Consider the following 19,239-nt stretch of genomic DNA (forward strand, 5'->3'; position numbering starts at 1 on the left):
AAGCTGGAAAAAAATCAAAAACTCATCTAAATTGTATAATCTTACTACATAAAATATACGTTTATTTCACCACCTTCTCTTTTTTTTTTATTGAATTCCTGAACATTTCACTATCATATGAGACATTTATTGGGAGCTCCTCGTCGCAATATGAAGTCAGATCATGGTCACATATTTTTTGATCGAACCTCGTGCAGAGGTGCACAACAGCTCTTACCGACACCCTCCTGCCCCGCCACATGACAGCAAAAAATAAAATCTTATCCCGAAACATCAAAGACAGCGACGAGAGTGAATTTACTTCTGTTTACTTATGTAAGGTGTACACCTCAGAGGTGTACACTGAGATACAGGGATGCCAATTTGCGACTCTTCTTCTTATTATTCTTTTCAATTCAATGGCCTCAGGCAACTAAGCTATCCGGCCAGTTGATAATTTGAGACTCGATATAAGACACATGACAGACCCGATGTAAGACACATGACATATATTATAATTCACAAATTTTAACGGTGATAATTGAAGTTGAACACAAATATTAAATTTTTAGGAATATGGAAAAAAGTTTTCAAAGTTCATTTTCGGTCAAGAGTCCTTTTTCGCCGAGATCTCGTCAGTCAATCGGTTCCAAACGCATTCTTCCTAATTCTTTCAGAAAATCATCGTAAGCCCTACTCCTTGTCCAGTTGCAATTTGAAAACTTATTTTGATTTTTTAATTCTAGCCGCCTGAGTGTCTCAGGGAAATCTACTCAATCTGTACAGATAGTTTTAAAATCGAATCACTATTATGTGGAACGATTTGGACAATCTTTACCAGTTCTAATAACAGAAGCTTTGACATTTGCCGATCGTAAGTTATGTTTTTAAATATCCTTAATTGTTGTAGCCAATTTTTATTATGTTACAGGTAACACCGTTGTATCGGCACGAATATCCGAATGCGGTTTTGCTTGGGTTGTTTGTGGCAGAAGACTTCTTATATGGCAGTATCGTCAGTCTACATCTGGCGCAGGCACCCCTCAGAGAAAACATGGGAACATCAATCAGTGTTTCGAATTACAACTTCCACAAAGTGATTTGGCACATCGAGCAGAGTTGGTGACGGTATTCATTACTGCTGGTTGCAATAACCCTTCTTGTATTGCAGTATCTCCAGAAGGTATAATATCAAATTAGCTTTCGATTGGTTTTTTAATGAAGTTGCCATTTGATGTTCCTCTGTACTGACCAGAAGAATAACTGCCCTGAAGATAAAGAGGATAAAGAGCAATCATTATTTAGATTATATATTAGTGAATGTTTTTATTTGATTCAAAATTTGATTCCAATAATTGATAAGTTTCATTTGAAGGCATGATTGGGAATGTTAGCCAATGTTTCAAATTATATTTAAATCATCCTCCGGGTTATGAATAGAAATTATATTACCAATTACTGTTTTTTTTTAGTATCTGTCTATCACTGCACAGTTCAGTAATGGGAATCAACTTTGAATTGAATAAAAAAGGGAAATCTGAAACCAAAAGTCAGTTTTCCTGGGTTTCAATGGTTCAAAATAATAACTTAGATTGGACATCAAATAATAGGATAATACTTTTTAAAATATGTTTATACATTTATTATTTCGTAAAATAATTCAGCTTATTATTTAAAAAAAACTTTCATTTGTTTTTTTCATCAGATACCCTATGAGAATAAAAAAAATCAGTTACTTTGGCACCCAATGCAGCAGATTTAAAAGGCAGTTCTCTATATCATTTTTCTATTGATTCAAGATCAGAGTGATCGTTTTCCTTGCACTAGAGCTGTGGGATTGAAATCTATATTTTTACGTTTCAGGAGTATTGAGGTATTGGCCTGCCGTAGCACATGAAGGTGTCACAGTGGAGCAAACTGTTGACCTTCAGGGACAAGAATGTGATAGTCTAACCAATGTAGAAGGTTTGGGATGTATATTGGCTACAACAACCTGTTCTGTTGTTCTGGTTCAGCCACAAGTGAATAATTGTAGGCATAGTTTAATCTGCAAACCTCTCAAAACACCAAGTGGATGGTTGGGGGGAATTAGTAAAAGGATGTCTTCTTTGATTTTTGGTCCCAACTCTAATGAACAATCATCTGAAACGGTAAGAATCATTTGTTATGCAGACTAATCAAAATATAAAAATAATGGCTGGAACTGTGATCAAGACAAGATAATATTAATTAATAAACCCAAGGCTTCAACTCTTATCAAAGTATCAAATTCTTCGTTTTCATAAATGCTTAATTCATACATTTATTCACCCTTCAAAGCTTGATACCAAACAGTCGTTAGACTACAGAAGGGATGAACTACGATGTCTAACAGGCCTTCTTACAGGTCACTGTCATTTAATAATAATAATAATGATATTTATTGATTTCTTCAGGACATCCTACTATACATACATTATTTTTAAAATATATAAATAAATGACATAAATAACAAAAATGATGATATGATAGAAGAAAAAAAAATAATAAAAACAATTTTTCAATGATTCCAGAATGGTTTCAACATGAGGATATACATAATAAATATATTACCAAATAGAAAAAAAAAAATCAAGAATAATATTTTATATAGTTCATGAGTTTTTTTTTTTAATTGGAAACCATTTATTGAATCTTTCAACGAAAGTGGGAGTTTGTTATACTCATTCAAACCTTTATAACATAAAGTCTTCATCGTACTAGTCAAATTAGTTCGAGGAAGGTGGAATTTTTGGGAGCTTCTCGCTCTTGTTAAGTGGTTATGGATTTGAGTTGTAAGCAAGTTATGTGTTACTTTAAAAATGAATATCATTGCTAACTCTACAGTCTCTGGGAAACAGACAGCCACTGCAATTAAAGCCGATACCTTATTTTGGTCAAATGAGTATAAAAGACTGGCACAATAATCAAAATGGGGTTGGATTATACAATTATATAATGAAATTTTTGAGTACATCGTAAGCTGAGATGAAATTCTTGGGAAAAAATATATTTTGTAGTCTTATGTTGAGATTGTTGATGAGTGATAGCTTATAACCAGTTGATAAGATCATATATTTTGTTTTGGAGGTGTTGAGTTTTAGTTTATTGCGATTCATGTACTTGAAAACATTTCTTAGTTCATTATTTGAATCATCAGACTCATGAGACTCAGACTCTCGGAAGAAGTTGTGCGTCGTCTCTGTTTGGAAAATGATGAAACAGCAGAGCACATACTTTGTGCCTGCCCTTCTGGGGACCGAATCAGGTTTTTAGAGTCGGGCAGAGCCGTACTCTTACCATCTGACCTGAAAGACCACTCGCTATACAAACTAATCGGCCTCGTTAAGAAGCTGGGTTTATTTGGTTGACTGTGAATAGGATTGAGCCACAATAAACCCTTGCGGGTTGCGTTGGAGGGTCTAATAGAGCCACTCACTTTGGACCTAACCTAATCTGGAAGCATATATTATGTATTTTATTCTATCTTTATTTTGTAGACATCAAACTTTTGACTTTTAATAAGCTCTTATAAAGAATAAAACTGGTTATACCTGAAGAGTTTTGAAATTTGATACATATTTACAGTATCAATATAAGTGTCTTAACATAACCTTATTTTGACTGCTTGTTACGATTGAGAATTCTATAACCTATCTTATATATACATCATTATGTTTCTGTAATTTATTCAATTAAAATTCATGATTGCGTTCATGATTCAATATCAGATATCGCTATTGATATTGCCCTAGAATTATTCAGAAATGTAACGTTTGAACTTTTCTGTGCTTGACAAGAATAATTCTGAGTAAGACCTGAGTCTCCTGTTTTATAAGAATCAGTGATGCTCACTTCTTACTCGAGATTGAAAAAAACATTTCCAAGGAAAAGTCTGATATTTTCGAGACGAGGTTTCCTGGAGATTTAGTGTTTTATTTGGAAAGAGAAATAGGCTGTTTCAATTTGTTATATCAAGTGTTTCTTATAGCATATGTATAAATATATGCCCTTTTTTATTAAACATATTTCTCAAACTGCTTTTGATTATAACAAAATTTGTGATGCACTGCCCTTTGGTGTAGTAATGAATATTGAAGATGATCACTTGATGATCGAAACACGTGTTGAGGTGTTAAAATAACGGTTTGGTGTTGGGAAAAAACTTCAGTAATATTTATAGCAAAATTGTCAATTTTTAGAGGCTTGTTAGAGTGTTGAGCATTCCAAACAAAGATTCTACATGGACCATATATGTATTAGCTGGCCATTCTCTCCAGAAATGGATTCTGTCCAATCATGATAATGAGCAGTTGGTTTCTATAACCGAATTAAATAGAATGGTCAGGGACCAGTTCCATAGTGCAGTTTGGGAAAGCTGCGTTGGAGACCAGGCAGAAATTGATACTTGGTTATTAGATATACAGTCTGATAAGGATAATATCATCATTTTGGCTGCTGCTGTTAACATGCAGATGTCACCTCAAGTAAGAGTTTTTTTGAATTAACAGTTGTGTGACTTCTCGTTATGAACTATTCGCATGTTAAAATCAACATCTTTTTTTTTTAGGTACATTATGCTATGATTTCATTCTCTACAAATGGAAGTACACAGATAAAGGATTTCCTTATATTGAAGATGTCAGGATTGTATAGAGAAGACAATCCTAGTGAATCCCTATCATATAGATTTTTACTTTGTGGTACAAGTGCATATGTGTACAATCTGAAAACTATTACCGTTTTGAAACCTCAAGAAGAACCTGATATATTGGAATTCAATTCATCTCAAGACTTTTTATTAGGTAATAATGAATAAAAAAGCAGAATTTAAAAATATGTCAATATCGAATCTGAATTTATAAAAAAAATCAGGTTGAAATTGTTTCATCTTGAATTCGATTCTCATTCATTTTCCAGGAGGGTCCATTTGTGTTAATACCCCAGTTTTTTTCTCAAGACTTAATGGACTAGTGGCAGTTTGCGGTAACGATCAGATTTGCGATTTTCTAAATCAAACTGCAGGCTCTGGTACACCCATAGAAACTTCTTTTAATGAATCTGTTGCTGTAAATAATTTGTCTGTTTACAATATAGATCCTGATGAAATATTCAATGCACACAAAGACACAATTGGCCAAATGAAAGCTGCATTCATTTTTCATATTCGAAATCAACAGGTACGAGAAAATACATGTTTAACTAACCTGTACATCTTTTGAAAGTGTCAGTAATATTTCTTGTTGGATGGTGAAAAGCCAATTTTAAAAACTATCTACCTCAGAATGTTTCAATTGTTGTGTCCATAGTAACTGTCTAGTGATGACTGACTTATTCAGGTAATGCGAATTTTATTTAAAGCTCAATTTTATAATGATATTTTATTTGTCCTAAAGATTTTACAATAATGATATCATACATGTCATAGATAGAAAAGAAAAAAAAATGAAATCATACAGACCATACAAAAATGAAAAGAAATCCTATATAATAATTAGAAATGCGCCAAATAGTGGTTTCACCAAATAACTGAATATTTTCAGTTTAACCTTTACCGATATTTACCGGATATTCGGCTGAATTATTCGTTTTAAATATTGATTTGAGGTTTGAAAATAAATGTTGATATACGTTTCAAAAATAAATGTGGATTTTATTTAGGTGTGAAAAAAAATGTCGATTTTAAGTTTAAAAATAAATGTTGGTTTAATTAAAGTTTAAAAATAAATATTTGTTTTGATTTGAGGTTGAAAAATAAATGTTTATACAAGTTTCTAAAATAAATATGGGTTTGGTTGAGGTTTAAAAAAAATGTTGATTTTAAGTTTGAAAATGTTCGTTTAATAAATGTTTTATAATATCGTTTAGGTTTGAGGTTTAAAAATGAATGTTGAAGTTCAATTGCTTCATTTTTTCAGCTTTATTCAACACATTCTTCATAGGATTTCTTTGACTTATAACATAAATCTTACATAAGAAGTATTGGGCACCAAAACCGAATGATTCTGCTGAATACAAGCAGTGAAAAAAATTTCTGTATGACTGTTATGTCATATAGACCCACGCGCCCCCCCCTCCCCACACATGAACGTATGCACACAGAGCAAAACTTCAATGAGCTTTCAATTAACAAATCGAAATCACTTGAGGGTGGTCTATAAATCGGACCAATTGCTGTTTTTTTGTTAAAGTTGTCAGCACTTATTTTAACATATGATTGTACCGGGAGATTTTCAGTATGTTTTATCAATCTACCTATTTAGTGTTTCTGATTAAAAATAAGAGTCCCTCCATATACAACTTCTGTGGCAAAATGAATTACCCTGTCGCCCTTCGTGGTATTAGCCACGAGATTAGTTGTTTTCTGATAGGTGTCAGGCAATGACCTTCAGTGTAGGTGACTTGAGACTGGCCTGAACAAATTGTTGTTTTAGATAATTGGAATTACCCCTACGTTAGGAAGTGATGATTGCCCTATCTCAGAATCTTTAATGTTCAGATATGCAGAGTATATCCAAGTTTTAATCTTCAATAAGAAATTCTATTTCATTTGTTTTGATTTTCAATACTCTTGAGAATTTACATGTGGCTCCCTGAGGGTTGAAATGTTGGAGACCAGTTTTCCAATTTGGTGAACTGCTGCCGGCTCTCCTTTGTAATACATATATTTCTATAAATTGATGGATATAGTCGTTACTAAGTGGTAGGAAATCATCATGAAAAATGAGAGTTGAAACTTTCAATGTTTTTTACCACTTTTATTTGTAACTAACGTTACTGCAGTTTCGTCCTATAAGGACATTTTCGAACTAATACATTAAACTGAAAATGATTGATTACATTAGCCCTTTACAGTGGTGTTATATGAAGGCTAATGTAATCAATCATTTTTAGTTTGATGTATAAGTTTTAAAATGTCCTTATAGGACGAAACTGCAGTACGTTAGTTACAAATAAAAGTGGTAAAAAACATTGAGAGTTTCAATCCTAAATTTATATGAAGGTGTTGTCAATTATATACAGGGCTGTTTTGAATTTCTGGACTTCTATAAAGAACTAGTTTCTTCAAATCTCTCGAAACATTTAGACAATAAGAGTCAGAACCTCTGACATTAAATCTTAATATCACTCAACCTTAATATTCCTTTCACACATGTTAAATAACTATATTATTCCTATATCACTTATTCATAAAATCTTACTTTGATACTCTTTTATAGTCTGCATATCAGGAAATATTGAATGAATTATTCCCTTTGGAAGCCACGTTGCCAAATATAAATGGTCCATTGGATAAACTAGCGTTTCTGTGTTGTAAAGACTTGTTAGATGACATCCCAGCAGGTGATCCTAGATGGAACAAAGTTGCCACTGTAGGCCTTGGGAGCTCATACTCTATGCAAGTTCTACATCAGTTGGAAGACAAGCAAAAAGCTTTCTCTTTGTATTTACGATTTTTGAAAGAGTCTGGACTCTGGAATAGATTGTCAGCTTGTATCATCAGAGAATGTCCCATGCCTACTGTTCAGGCATTAGGTGAGTACAAAAATTTATTAAATGAAGTTACTGCTTTGAAATTCTTGATTACGAATGACGTTTCACGACTTTGAGCTATGTGCTCTTAGTATGACCTTGAGTATATGAGGTTTGGCTTTGGCAATGAATCCTCGTAGCTTTGTCTTGGGGTGTTGGTTATGCTCTTATAACAGGTGTGGTGCATATGTTTTAGTCATGTTGAATTCTCCTCATAATTGTGAGGTATATAATTACATTTTAAATGTATACGTGTTACCTAGCTACTAGCATTGGATAGGCGGCCGTAATGCTTTGGTGAGGCTTTCACCTCACTCCAGTCAAGAAAATCAACCCCCGGTGTTCCAGGACCATTTCATCAAGTGGCCACTATGCAGCTCATATGCTAGCACCTAGTACTTCTAGGACTTGGTTGGTGACCTTTTCTCCTCGTCCACAAGAGATTACAAGAGAAACCAGTCCGAAGCCACTGCCAAGTACCAGTAACCGTTGCTGAGTGGTGAGGGGATCACCCGTGGACGTTCTTGAGTGAGAATCAATATCCATATGACCAGCGTCATGTGGTAAGCCGCTAGATAATAGGATTGGCAGTCGCGTCCGCCCAGAAGAATTATTTTTTTGTATCAGGTTCATATTATTATACATTCATTTTCATTTCAGGCCACAATAATTTATTTGCTCTGTAATTCAGTGTTCTTCCAATTTTTCCCATTTCCGGTTTCATTGCTCATTTATTTTTGTATAGTTTTTTCTGTTTCAACTGATTAATCTCAATATTTCAGTCTGATATAGTATTGAATATTACTGGAGTTTTTCCCCAACACCGAACCGTTATAGTTCATCAGAGGGTACGTAAATTGACAATATTTTCAGTAACTTACCTGATTTTTGTTTAAATTGTTTTGTAAATCAATCAACTGTCTCAGATCACTACAGTCAAATATTAGATGTAGAATATGACGCTGAGCCTCAAAATCACATTGCGAAGAAACGGTTCTATAGTGAAAGTAATATTGTACAGTTTGTAAATTCATTAAACTGGGAAATGGTGTATGGCTCATTAGAGGTGAATTGGAAATATAAAATCTTTTATGATATTCTCTACTACAAATTTGACCTTGCTTTTCCTGAAAAACAAATTAAAGTCAAAACAAATGTTACTATCTAGGCTACGTCTGAAATAAAAAGATACTCCAAATATATTGGTGATCTGCATAGCTTATATAAAGAAACGAAATGTCAAGCATTACTTATCAGATATAAACAGGAAAGGAAGGCATACAGAAAATATTCAAATCACAAAAAAGCGGTAAATGATAGTAAAATTTCTGCCTTGAAAAACAAATCTAAAATACTATGGAGTATTTTCAATCAAATCATAAACAAAAACAGACATACAACTGTAGTCTTGAAAGATGAAAATGATCAGTACGTAACAAATCCTAGGGAAACAGCAGATCGTTTCAATAGATTTTTCGCTCAGTTCAGCAATGAATATAAGGTAGAAAATGATAACATAGCATACAACAAAACTACAATATTTCTCAGACCGGTGGATTGTCCAGAAATAGTCAATATATTAAATGATATGCAACCGAAATACTCATGCGGTGTGGATAGCATACCACCAGCAATATTGAAAAAAATTTCAGAGTACATATGTAAACCCTTGGCAAACATAATCAATGAAAGCCTATCAATTGGTACTTATCCAGATGATCTTGAAATAGCTAAAGTAGTTCTAGTCTACAAGAAAGGTTGCAAGAACAACATTAATTACTACCGACCAATATCATTACTTCCATCACCTGGTAAGATATTTGAAAGCGTAATTTATAATAAGCTCATCTCATTTATAAACTCAAATAATATTCTGAACTCCCACCAATTTGGTTTCAGACAAGGAATGTCCACCGAACTGGCGATATTTAATGTGGTAAAACAAATAACAGAGAATGCTGATAGCAAAAAAACCTCGGTCGGTTTGTACTATGACCTCTCAAAGGCCTTTGATATGGTAAACCACGAAAAACTCCTAAATAAGCTGGAAAAGTATGGTATAAGGGGTGTGGGTTATGAACTCATTAGATCATACCTATCAAATAGATCCCAAGTTGTTAGCATAATGAACGCAGAGAACCATTATATATCTAGTAGAATTATGATTAGGCAGGGTGTACCTCAGGGCTCTATCCTTGGACCAATACTCTTCCTTCTATATGTGAACGACTTACCCAAACTTACCCAGTTCGCAGATGACACATCAGTCATTATCACTGGAACAAATGCATCAGAACTCTCAACCAAAGCTTCAGCCATGTCAAATAGTATAGGCAAATATGCTTAAATTAAATATTACCAAAACAGGACTAGTAATTTTTAACAAATCAATAAACTGCGAGGAATCTCTATATGTAAAACTCCAAAATAGATCTATTCCAATATCGGATCACACTAAATTCTTAGGTGTCACGATGGATGCAACCCTCAGTTGGCAAACCCATATAAATTTATTGAATAACAGATTTAAGCTCTATTTGTGGTGTGATACGATACTTAAGGGATCAAGTCTCTGTTTGTAGCCTGAGAACATATTACTATGCACATGTGCAGTCATTGATTTCATATGGTATTATATTTTGGGGTTCTTCAGTATACTCACAAGAAATATTTATTACTCAAAAAGAATCCTGAGATGTATCCTAAATCTAGATCAAAGAAGCTCTTGTAAAGAGTTCTTCTGTAAACTTGATATTTTGACAGTGCCCTCGTTGTACTTCTTGGGTCTTGTCTGTTTCGTAAAAAAATATCCATACCTGTTTCCCAGAAATAGTGGTCAATATTCGAATAATATGCATATTAACCATAACTCAACATAACTCAGCAGCAGTTATAACTCAACATATTATGACAAAAGGAGCTTACTATCAGGCAATAAAAGCATATAGTTCTCTACCGAAGGAACTTAAAAATATCACAGTCTTCAAGAAGTTTAGAAGTTCAGTCATTTCTTACTTGAAACATAAATGCTACTATTCGTTTAACTGCTGGCTAATTTGAAATTTGTTACGAAAATCGTTAATAAAAATACCTATGTAAATATTGTTTATCATGAATATTTTTGAAAAACTCTTTAATTTATATAATTTTCAACTGTAATTTGTTGATGATGATACATTAATATCTGTTAATTTTAAAATTGGTAATTCCAGGGTAAATGAGAATTAACTTCTCGAAAATTTGACTTTTGCTTTTGCACAAAAAAGGGGATAAGTCGGACATTTCCAACTTCAGGCCAATCAGTCTTTTAACATGTATATCAAAAATTTTTGAAATAGCAATGGTAAATCGATTAGTCAAATTTTTTACAAACTTCAAATTGTTTTCTAATAATCAGCATGGCTATCTGAAAAATAAGTCAATTGAAACTGTTTTGATGTATCTCAGCAATGAAGTCCTAGAAGCAATGGACAAAGGAGATCTATCATGTGGAGTTTTCATGGATTTATCTAAAGCCTTCGATTGCATAGATCATGACATTTTATTATGGAAACTCTATAAATATGGAATTCGTGGAAAATCGTACGACTGGTTCAATTCATACTTGAAAAATAGAAAGCAAATATTAGAACTGAATCAAAAAGACAAAACGGCAAGATCTGATGCTTTAGATGTGTCTATGGGTGTCCCACAGGGTAGTATTCTCGGTCCAATATTATTTATTATATTTATCAACGATATTAATGAGGTTATAGCAGATATAAACACTGCTCACATGATCAATTATGCTGATGATACCAATCTTCTATTAACAGGTGCGAACTTACCTAATATTATAAAAAAAGGTAGCAAAATAATAGAACAATTCAAAGATTATTTTTTAGAGAATAAGTTAGTTCTGAACGATGGAAAAACAAATTGTATCATGTTCAAAGTCGATAACAGTATAGAAACACCACAAAACATAATTATGCACAATCAAAAAATCATTTGTAATACTTCAGTGAAGTTTCTAGGCATATACATTGATGACACTTTAAGTTGGAGTAGTCATATAGATAACCTTTGCAATAAACTATCCTCGGTAACATACGCCATGAGAGTTCTAAAAAAAAATGTTGATCTTGAAGCTCTAGTTGCAGTATATTATGCGAATTTTTACTCCGCTATGAGACAAGGAATAATCATCTGGGGCTCATGTCATGGGTTTAATAGAGTTTTCCTATGTCAAAAAAAAAATTATCAGAATAATCTTTAATATAAATACAAGAGATTCCTGCAGAGGAGCCTTTAAAATCAACAAACTACTTACTGTGTCAGCAATCCAGGCCATTTTGACATACATCGCAAAACGCATATTTACGAGACGAGACAAAAAAAAGACTTCTCATATCCCATCCATGCAAAATCCCTATATGAACGTAGCACTATCTACGCTGGAATGAAATTTTATAATAATCTTCCGAAAAACATAAAAGATATTGTTGTTGCTAACAGATTTCTGGAATCTGTAAGAAAATTCTTATGTAATCTGGAGCCCTACAATACTGATGAATATTTTCTGGCCTGTGGAAATTTATGAAACAAAATTTTATTCAAAATTGCGCTATGTATTTTATAGAAATTATCTCTACTTTCAGTAATCATGCGCAATATGACGCACATTTTAATATGTTTGTAATCGTGTTTGAAACTTGAAGCAATTCATTTTGAATGCTTCATTTTTAGATTTATATGTACACATATTTGATATCTTAACAATTTTCCTTTTGACGTATTTCTCAGACAAAAATTTTCTGCCACTCCTGTGAATGATTATAAAATACTCTGTTGAAATAAATGTATCTATCTATCTATCTTATCTATCTGTGTCCACTTGTAGATCGTATTGCAATAAAATTATCATTATTATTATTTTAACACCTCGACATGTGTTTTCGATCACCAAGTGATCATCTTCAAGAGTTTTACCTTCCTGTGAAGATGATCACTTGGTGATCGAAACACGTGTCGAAGGTGTTAAAATTAGGGTTTGGTGTTGGGAAAAGACAGTAAAATTCATTACTACACCAAAGGTTCCAAACAGTGCATCACAAAATAGTATAGTATTATCAATAATTTTAAAATTTCATTCAACTTCATTTTATTTTTTTGTCCATAGATTTCAAATCTGTTAATATCTTTTTTTATACAATGGAAGTCCGAACTTGTAACATTTATATATTGAAGTGTTTCATACACAATATATTGTAATAAGCTTATCACCATTTTACTTGAAATAGTAACAATTGGCTTACAGCCAGAAAGAAACTAGCATGAATTCACTTTGTTTTTGTTTTGTACAATTCACTGGACTACCGGATTTTATAAAATCTGAACCCTCATTGAATATTTTCGAAAGTCACTACTGAAGATCATTCTGATGTATTTTTTGCCTATTTTATAATAATTTTATAATGGTTTTGCATCTGTTAAACCAAATGTTTAGTATTATTGTATGATGTGGATTAAGTATAGTTTATCTCATATTTGCATGTTAGGGATTACTGCTCACTAAATAAATGTTATTATTATAGGTGAACTTTCGGAGAAAATCACTGCTGCCGTAGTAATGAAAAGTCTCCCCAACAGCTTGATTATGGAAGAGGCTCTAGAAAAATCTATTGCTTATTTTCAAACCGAACCAGGAAACGGTTTGACCAATCAAGATGTTTTTTACAGGGAAGTAAGCAAGGTTCAGCGGGGAATCCAAGAGTTGGTCAACTGTTGTGAGGATTCTGCCCATTCAGATCTAAATCCTGCCCAGATTGCCCAAGTTGTGAATGATACTAATGAAATCGTTCTGGTAAGTTTATTTCTACAAACCAGCACAAATTGAACATTAAATCAATATTGAGAAAGTATAGTAACAAAATTTGTATTTTGAAGCAAGCACACTTGAAAAAGAGCACTCCAAACCCAGGCATCAGTTGTCTCCAAAAAGATAAATGTGTGCAAACCGGATATAATAATGTCAGGACAGACAATTCCGCTTTCTGCTTAGGGGTTAAAATGGACACGAATATGTCTTAGATTAGGTTAGGTTAGGTCCAAAGTGAATGGGTCTATTCGACCCTCCACCGCAACCCGCAAGGGTTTATTGTGGCACACACACCTATTTACACTCAACCAAATAAGCCCAGCTACTTAACGAAGCCGATTAGTTTGTATGGTAAGTGGTCTTTCAGGTAGCAATATGTCTTAGCACAATCATGTCGCTGAAATTGCAAAGTCTGCTTCTCAAAAGCTTGGAATACTGTTCCGAGCGAAAAAACTGTACACACATCAGCAACTTTTGATGCTTTATAAAGCTCAGATCAGACCTTTGAAGTAATTTTCTCATGTATGTAGCTCCGCCCCTAAGCATATCCTGAAGCTGCTGGGTTCCATCCAGAAAAGAGCCATATGCCTGATTGGGGAACTTGCAACCTTGCTAGTCTGAGACATCGAAGAAAGGTTGGAAATTTGTCTCTCTTTTATAGATACTTTCATAGGAAGTGTTCAAGTGACTTCTTGGCACATTTGATTCCACCAAGAGTGGTACATATCAGAAATACGCGACAAACTGTGGCTGCTCATAGTTTTGAGGTTCAACTCAGTACACTTTGAACTTCACTGTTTACTTTCATTTGGAGAACTGCCTTTATGTGGAATGAACTTCTGATAACGTTTTCCCAAATTAATTTAATCTCCAGCGATTCAAATAAAACATGAATCGCTAATTTCGCACAGGAACCGCTCTTAGAGCGCCTAAAGGATTTTTCAGTAGTGCTTGTGTTTTGTCCTTGCGAGTACCTGCCTCACGCCAAAGTTCTGAACATGACTTGTGTCAGTGTTCAGTGTTGCAAACAGTGATTCTAGCCTGTGCTGACAATTCGTCATAAGAAATTATTACATGTACACAATATTACTGGAGTTTTTTTTTCCCAACACCAAATCGTTATTTTTAAGTTAAGTTTTAATCTTCCTCTTTGAAGATGATCACTTGGTGATCGAAACACGTGTCGAGGTGTTAAAAATAACGATTTGGTGTTGGGAAAAAAAACTCCAGTAATATTCATTACTACACCAAAGGTTCCAAACAGTGCATCATAAGTACATGTACACAGTTTATTTTGAACTTTCTCTCTTTATGGATGATTTTTGCTTCACACCACCTGTAATCTATGTGGTGATCACCAATACAGAATTTCAAGAGTCTTTGGGCTTCACCAGTATAGGAGTTGTCATATTCAAATGGTATCTGGTAGATGCAATTATTGAAGTCGCTGTTCCCGTTTGGTGGCTGGGTTTTTGTGAAATTGCTATGAATGGTATTCCCTGATCCGAAAAAGGTTCTAATGATAGCACTAGTCACCACGACTTTTCTTTCTTGTCGATCAGTTGATGTCTTCTAGCTAATTTCTGTTGTACCAGCTTTTTTTCTAATCATTGTTTATTTTTTTCTCATCTTTGGTATTAATATCTTTTTAACCAACTCAATATTCGGACCTGTTGGTTATAGTATTATTAATATTTTAAAATTGATATTTTGTTTTATCATAGATTTCAAAACTGTTAACACTTTGTGAACAAAGAAAGTCCAAATCTGTAACATTTACTAAGAAACATTGCCAAAAACATTCAAAGAAATGAATGGAATTACTCAGAAATGACTGATACAATTACACAATTACAATACAATAGCTGTTTTTTTATTTTTTAATAGATTCCGTTTATTTCAATTTTTCACTTTGAGTTGACCATATAACCATATAACATATACCACTATTATAATATTCATGCAGTCATTGTTCACTGAGGTTCTGGCGTTGAATTTGGTCATTATTACGCCTTGGTCAAAGACGAAACGGACTGGTTTAAGTTTGACAATAGTCGTGTCACGAAGTGTTCTGGCGATGTATTGAAGCTATTGGAGCCTCTGGAGACACCCTATATTTTGTTTTATGAGAGAGAATACATTGGCAGATCAAGATATTCAGATGATGTGGTGCTGCAGGTTTTTCCTGCAGCTGAAAAATCAAATGCGCCACTGGAATCAATGAAGTCGCCCCGGAGCGCCAATAAATTTTTATTGTTGTTTTTATTTTTATCGTTGTAATATCAAATAGTCTTATAACCAGAAATTCAGCTGCTTCTTGTTTTTTTAGAGTTTTCTTACATTTTCATATATTTTATTTTGCAGACTGTACTGAACGAAGTTATACAGTATCGTACTCAAAATGCTGAAAACTTCGTTCCTTCAGAAACTGCAAAGTCGCTCAACCTGGAGTATTTACCATGGACTGGGGCAAGTGGTAGCGAGGGTGTTGCTGATGCCCTTTTACAACAGGTATATTGTAAATTTCAATACAAATATATAATTTTGGATGATGCAACTAATTTTTCCTTTATTTTCAGTATTTCATTATTAATGTAAGTTACAAAAAGGATTTGAAGCTCTATGACTTCTATTTGATTATCTGCGAGCGCTTTTGACAGCTGGTCGTGCTGTCATCTTCTAGGCACTCTTCTATCTGCTATGACTTCTATTTGATTATCAGCGAGCGCTTTCGACAGCTGGTCGTGCTGTCATCTTCTAGGCACTCTTCAATCTGCTATGACTTCTATTTGATTATCTTCTATCTATCAGATAGAAGAGTGCCTAGAAGATGACAGCACGACCAGCTGTCGAAAGCGCTCGCAGATAATCCTATAGAGGTCATAGAGCTTCAAATCCTTTTTGTAACTTACATTAATAGTAAAATATATAATTACACTATAAAGTGTAATTCTCTCGTCTTTTCAAATTTAACTACTATAGTAACTTTTGTAAACTACTGTGAAACAATATATTTTAAAAATTTTAGCACAGTTCAACATTTAATTATGGATTGAAATTAGTGAGCCAAGGGCAATTGAGAAATTCACTGCTCGATCATTTTGTTGCTCTCACAGACCTCCTGATGGATGGGAAGAAGGGACACTTGGAAAGCATAAAAAACAGACAAAGAGAAAGCATTGCTTACAAACAGTACTGCACTGATAGGCATAATCTGATCAAACCATTGTGTAAGTACATTAATGTACCTAATATATAGATTGAATAAGTATATTTTCAGTGAGTGAAAAAGAATATGAGAGGGCAGCACTGCTAGCTGAAAAATATTTGGATTTTGAAACTTTGGTTTTAATCTGTGAATTAACAGATAATCAAACACGTTTGGATGAATACATGGGCCGTTTTAATGATAGTGGATTTTCAGAGTATGTTTATAACTGGTACCTTAAACAAAACAAACAGGGGAAACTGATAGACAGATGTAGAAAATCTGGAACTGCGAGGAATAACCAAAAATTATCTGATTTCTTATCTGACCATCCTTCCCTGTCATGGTTGCAGCAGATTTTTGATGGAAAATATCCAACAGCTGCTGACACTTTACGTGAGTCTATTTTTTTCAAATCAATGTTTTTCTGCGTAATTTCTACTTTCAATACTTTTTATATTACTCATGCTGAATTAGGAGTAATATTAACCTGTTTTGATGGATAATTAATGTTTTAGGAAATTTAGCCAACAATGAAAATGAGTCTCTAACGAGGCAAAGAACGATGTTAAGCCTTAGCAAACTAGCCAAACTTGCAGGACCGAATACCAATGATATAAATGAATATATAGAAAATGTAAACAATAGCCTTGATCTCGTTGCTTTCCAAGAAGACCTACCTGACTATGTTCTGCAACAGTTTGGATATGATGTGTCCCAACCTCCTGTTATCCCTCCTAAAGATCTGATCAACTTGTATATTTGTAAGGAATACACTGATGCAGGGGACTTGGAGTTCAAAAAAGCTTTGGATATACTCACATACATTGATAACCGGGAGCTTCAGGAAGATCTACGTCTCAAGATTTGGAGAAGTGCCATTTTGAGGGATTCTTGGAATTACAAGAATCTGGATTCTCCACTTGAAATTTTACAGGGCACTTTATTCTTCAAGCTGATTGATTTATCTTTGGTTTTAGGTGAGTATTTCACAGCAAATGTATAATTATGCCTAAGTGGCTGCTGGCCAATTGGTTAATACTATTGTGAAACTTCTGTACTATATAATAATAATAGCCTTTATTACCCAACAGTTAAAAACCATTTACAGGTTTAACAAAGTATGTTATAAAAGTATACTTTAAAACCCCTGGAAAGTAACCACTGCACTACTTTCATTGGAAATTTCTGTGAACATATTAATCTCTTCATTCTTGTTGTAACTTGTTGATATGACATTTAATAGTTTGAATTGAAAGTTATATCTAGATTTGTGAAAAAATGGGATGAATTCTACAAAACTGTGATTGAAATCCCAATAAAACTGTGGAGTAATTTCAAAACAACACCTAATGATAAGTAAATGGTGCAACATACTAGTTTTTGTGTGCAAAACCCACAAAAACAGTACCTAACTGGTATTTTCCAACGTGTGAGTAACATGCTATAAATGCAATGTTTTGTGTTGATTTAAGATCATTGTCCTTCGGTATGAGACAAGATACACTAAGGAATTAAATCACTTATTTAAAGAGTTGAATAAGTAAGTAGCTTTCAAAACTTTGAAACTCGTTTAAAAGAACACATCAATCAGTACCTATCCGATTTCGGAGACCAAAAAAATGTAATGTCTCTCAACAGACCTTAGATAACGGCCTTAGAATAAATGAAAACTGTCTAAAATTGTTGAGATCAGTACATGATAGAAGATTGTTCGATGATTTCTTGTCAATCAAATTGACCAAACGTGAATTGAGAAGGGTGTTGCATTTTTGATATTTGAGAGCAGTGATTGTTTTGTATTTATTCCAAGTCTCTTGTTTTTAAATGATTTTGAGAATCCAACTATATATTATGAACACATTTACCATATATATTTCTGATTACGTTCAAAATCCTTCAGTACTTCGTTATTTATTATTCTGAATGTAGTTTTTGTGAAAAAGAATTGATGAATAATGCAAATTTTATTTTCAGGTGCCGATCCACAAACATTGCTTCCCCCTTTAGACACACTCACAGAAAGTGAAACGTTGCACCATTTGCAAGAAAAAAACAATTTCCAATTTCTCATTAAGACTGCTTACGAACATGTTTATAGATCACAAGTAATAGAATAAGTATATTTGTATTTTAGGAATTAAAATCACTTTTATTTTGTGAGAAATATTTTATTCTGAACTTCTATAGCTTTTCTATAGAAATGTTTTCAAAATTAACTTATATTAAACTTGAAATTAAAAAAATTCAGACAATTTTCCTAATTAATGTATCCTAGTCAAATCTTCGACCATCTTCACCAGATCATCAACAGTCATCTGAAAAAATGAATCAATGAAAATTATCGAAGATATTCAAATATTATTGTGTTCTTACTGTTAGTCCATCTGCAACTTCTTTCATTTTATCATGCGACAAATCCAAGAAACTTTCTATCAAATCACCATCTATGAAACCTTCACTATTTTCTGTTTTGATATCTGTATGGAAGGCTCTCCAATATGAATGTTCAATTTTTCCCACCGATTTAATCACAGAAGCCAATTTGTTCTGGAAGTCCAACAGGAAGTCGTAGAAATCTTGAGGTATTTGGGTGACCAAACCTGAATAATGATTACTGAGTCACAAACTTTTCTGGAGT

General features: G+C 33.4%; 2 protein-coding genes across 2 annotated transcripts in view; one reads left to right on the forward strand and one right to left on the reverse strand.

The window, feature by feature from the left end:
• The first annotated feature begins 472 nt into the window (after positions 1 to 472).
• Positions 473 to 18,853, forward strand: Nup133 (nuclear pore complex protein Nup133). The gene is made up of 14 exons (XM_023162371.2): positions 473 to 665; positions 726 to 853; positions 911 to 1,162; positions 1,843 to 2,129; positions 4,200 to 4,484; positions 4,568 to 4,802; positions 4,918 to 5,177; positions 7,218 to 7,533; positions 13,107 to 13,375; positions 15,755 to 15,901; positions 16,419 to 16,620; positions 16,671 to 16,994; positions 17,117 to 17,578; positions 18,576 to 18,853. The coding sequence occupies exons 1-14, from the start codon at positions 556 to 558 to the stop codon at positions 18,716 to 18,718; spliced, it is 3,420 nt and encodes a 1,139-aa protein (XP_023018139.1). The 5' UTR covers positions 473 to 555; the 3' UTR covers positions 18,719 to 18,853.
• pic (DNA damage-binding protein pic) overlaps positions 18,749 to 19,239 on the reverse strand; it is a 30,203-nt gene continuing 29,712 nt past the window's right edge. The window contains exons 12-13 of the mRNA XM_074171222.1: positions 18,975 to 19,201; positions 18,749 to 18,916 (exon numbers count right to left, since the gene is read on the reverse strand). Coding sequence (XP_074027323.1) covers positions 18,863 to 18,916; positions 18,975 to 19,201 — 281 coding nt within the window. The 3' untranslated portion in view covers positions 18,749 to 18,862. The remainder of the gene's footprint in view (positions 18,917 to 18,974; positions 19,202 to 19,239) is intronic.

Source organism: Leptinotarsa decemlineata, unplaced genomic scaffold (genome assembly GCF_025532065.1).
Source record: "Leptinotarsa decemlineata unplaced genomic scaffold, Ldec_3_MD MMD2_tig00000010_RagTag_RagTag, whole genome shotgun sequence".
NCBI classification, from domain to species: domain Eukaryota; kingdom Metazoa; phylum Arthropoda; class Insecta; order Coleoptera; family Chrysomelidae; genus Leptinotarsa; species Leptinotarsa decemlineata.

Bases quoted from the DNA above. Each gene is read 5' to 3' on its own strand.
- Nup133 (XM_023162371.2), top strand. From the start codon at position 556: ATGGAAAAAAGTTTTCAAAGTTCATTTTCGGTCAAGAGTCCTTTTTCG. The intron at 5,178-7,217 runs GTACGAGAAAAT...ACTCTTTTATAG, and splicing joins TTCATATTCGAAATCAACAG to TCTGCATATCAGGAAATATT. The intron at 7,534-13,106 runs GTGAGTACAAAA...TTATTATTATAG, and splicing joins GCCTACTGTTCAGGCATTAG to GTGAACTTTCGGAGAAAATC.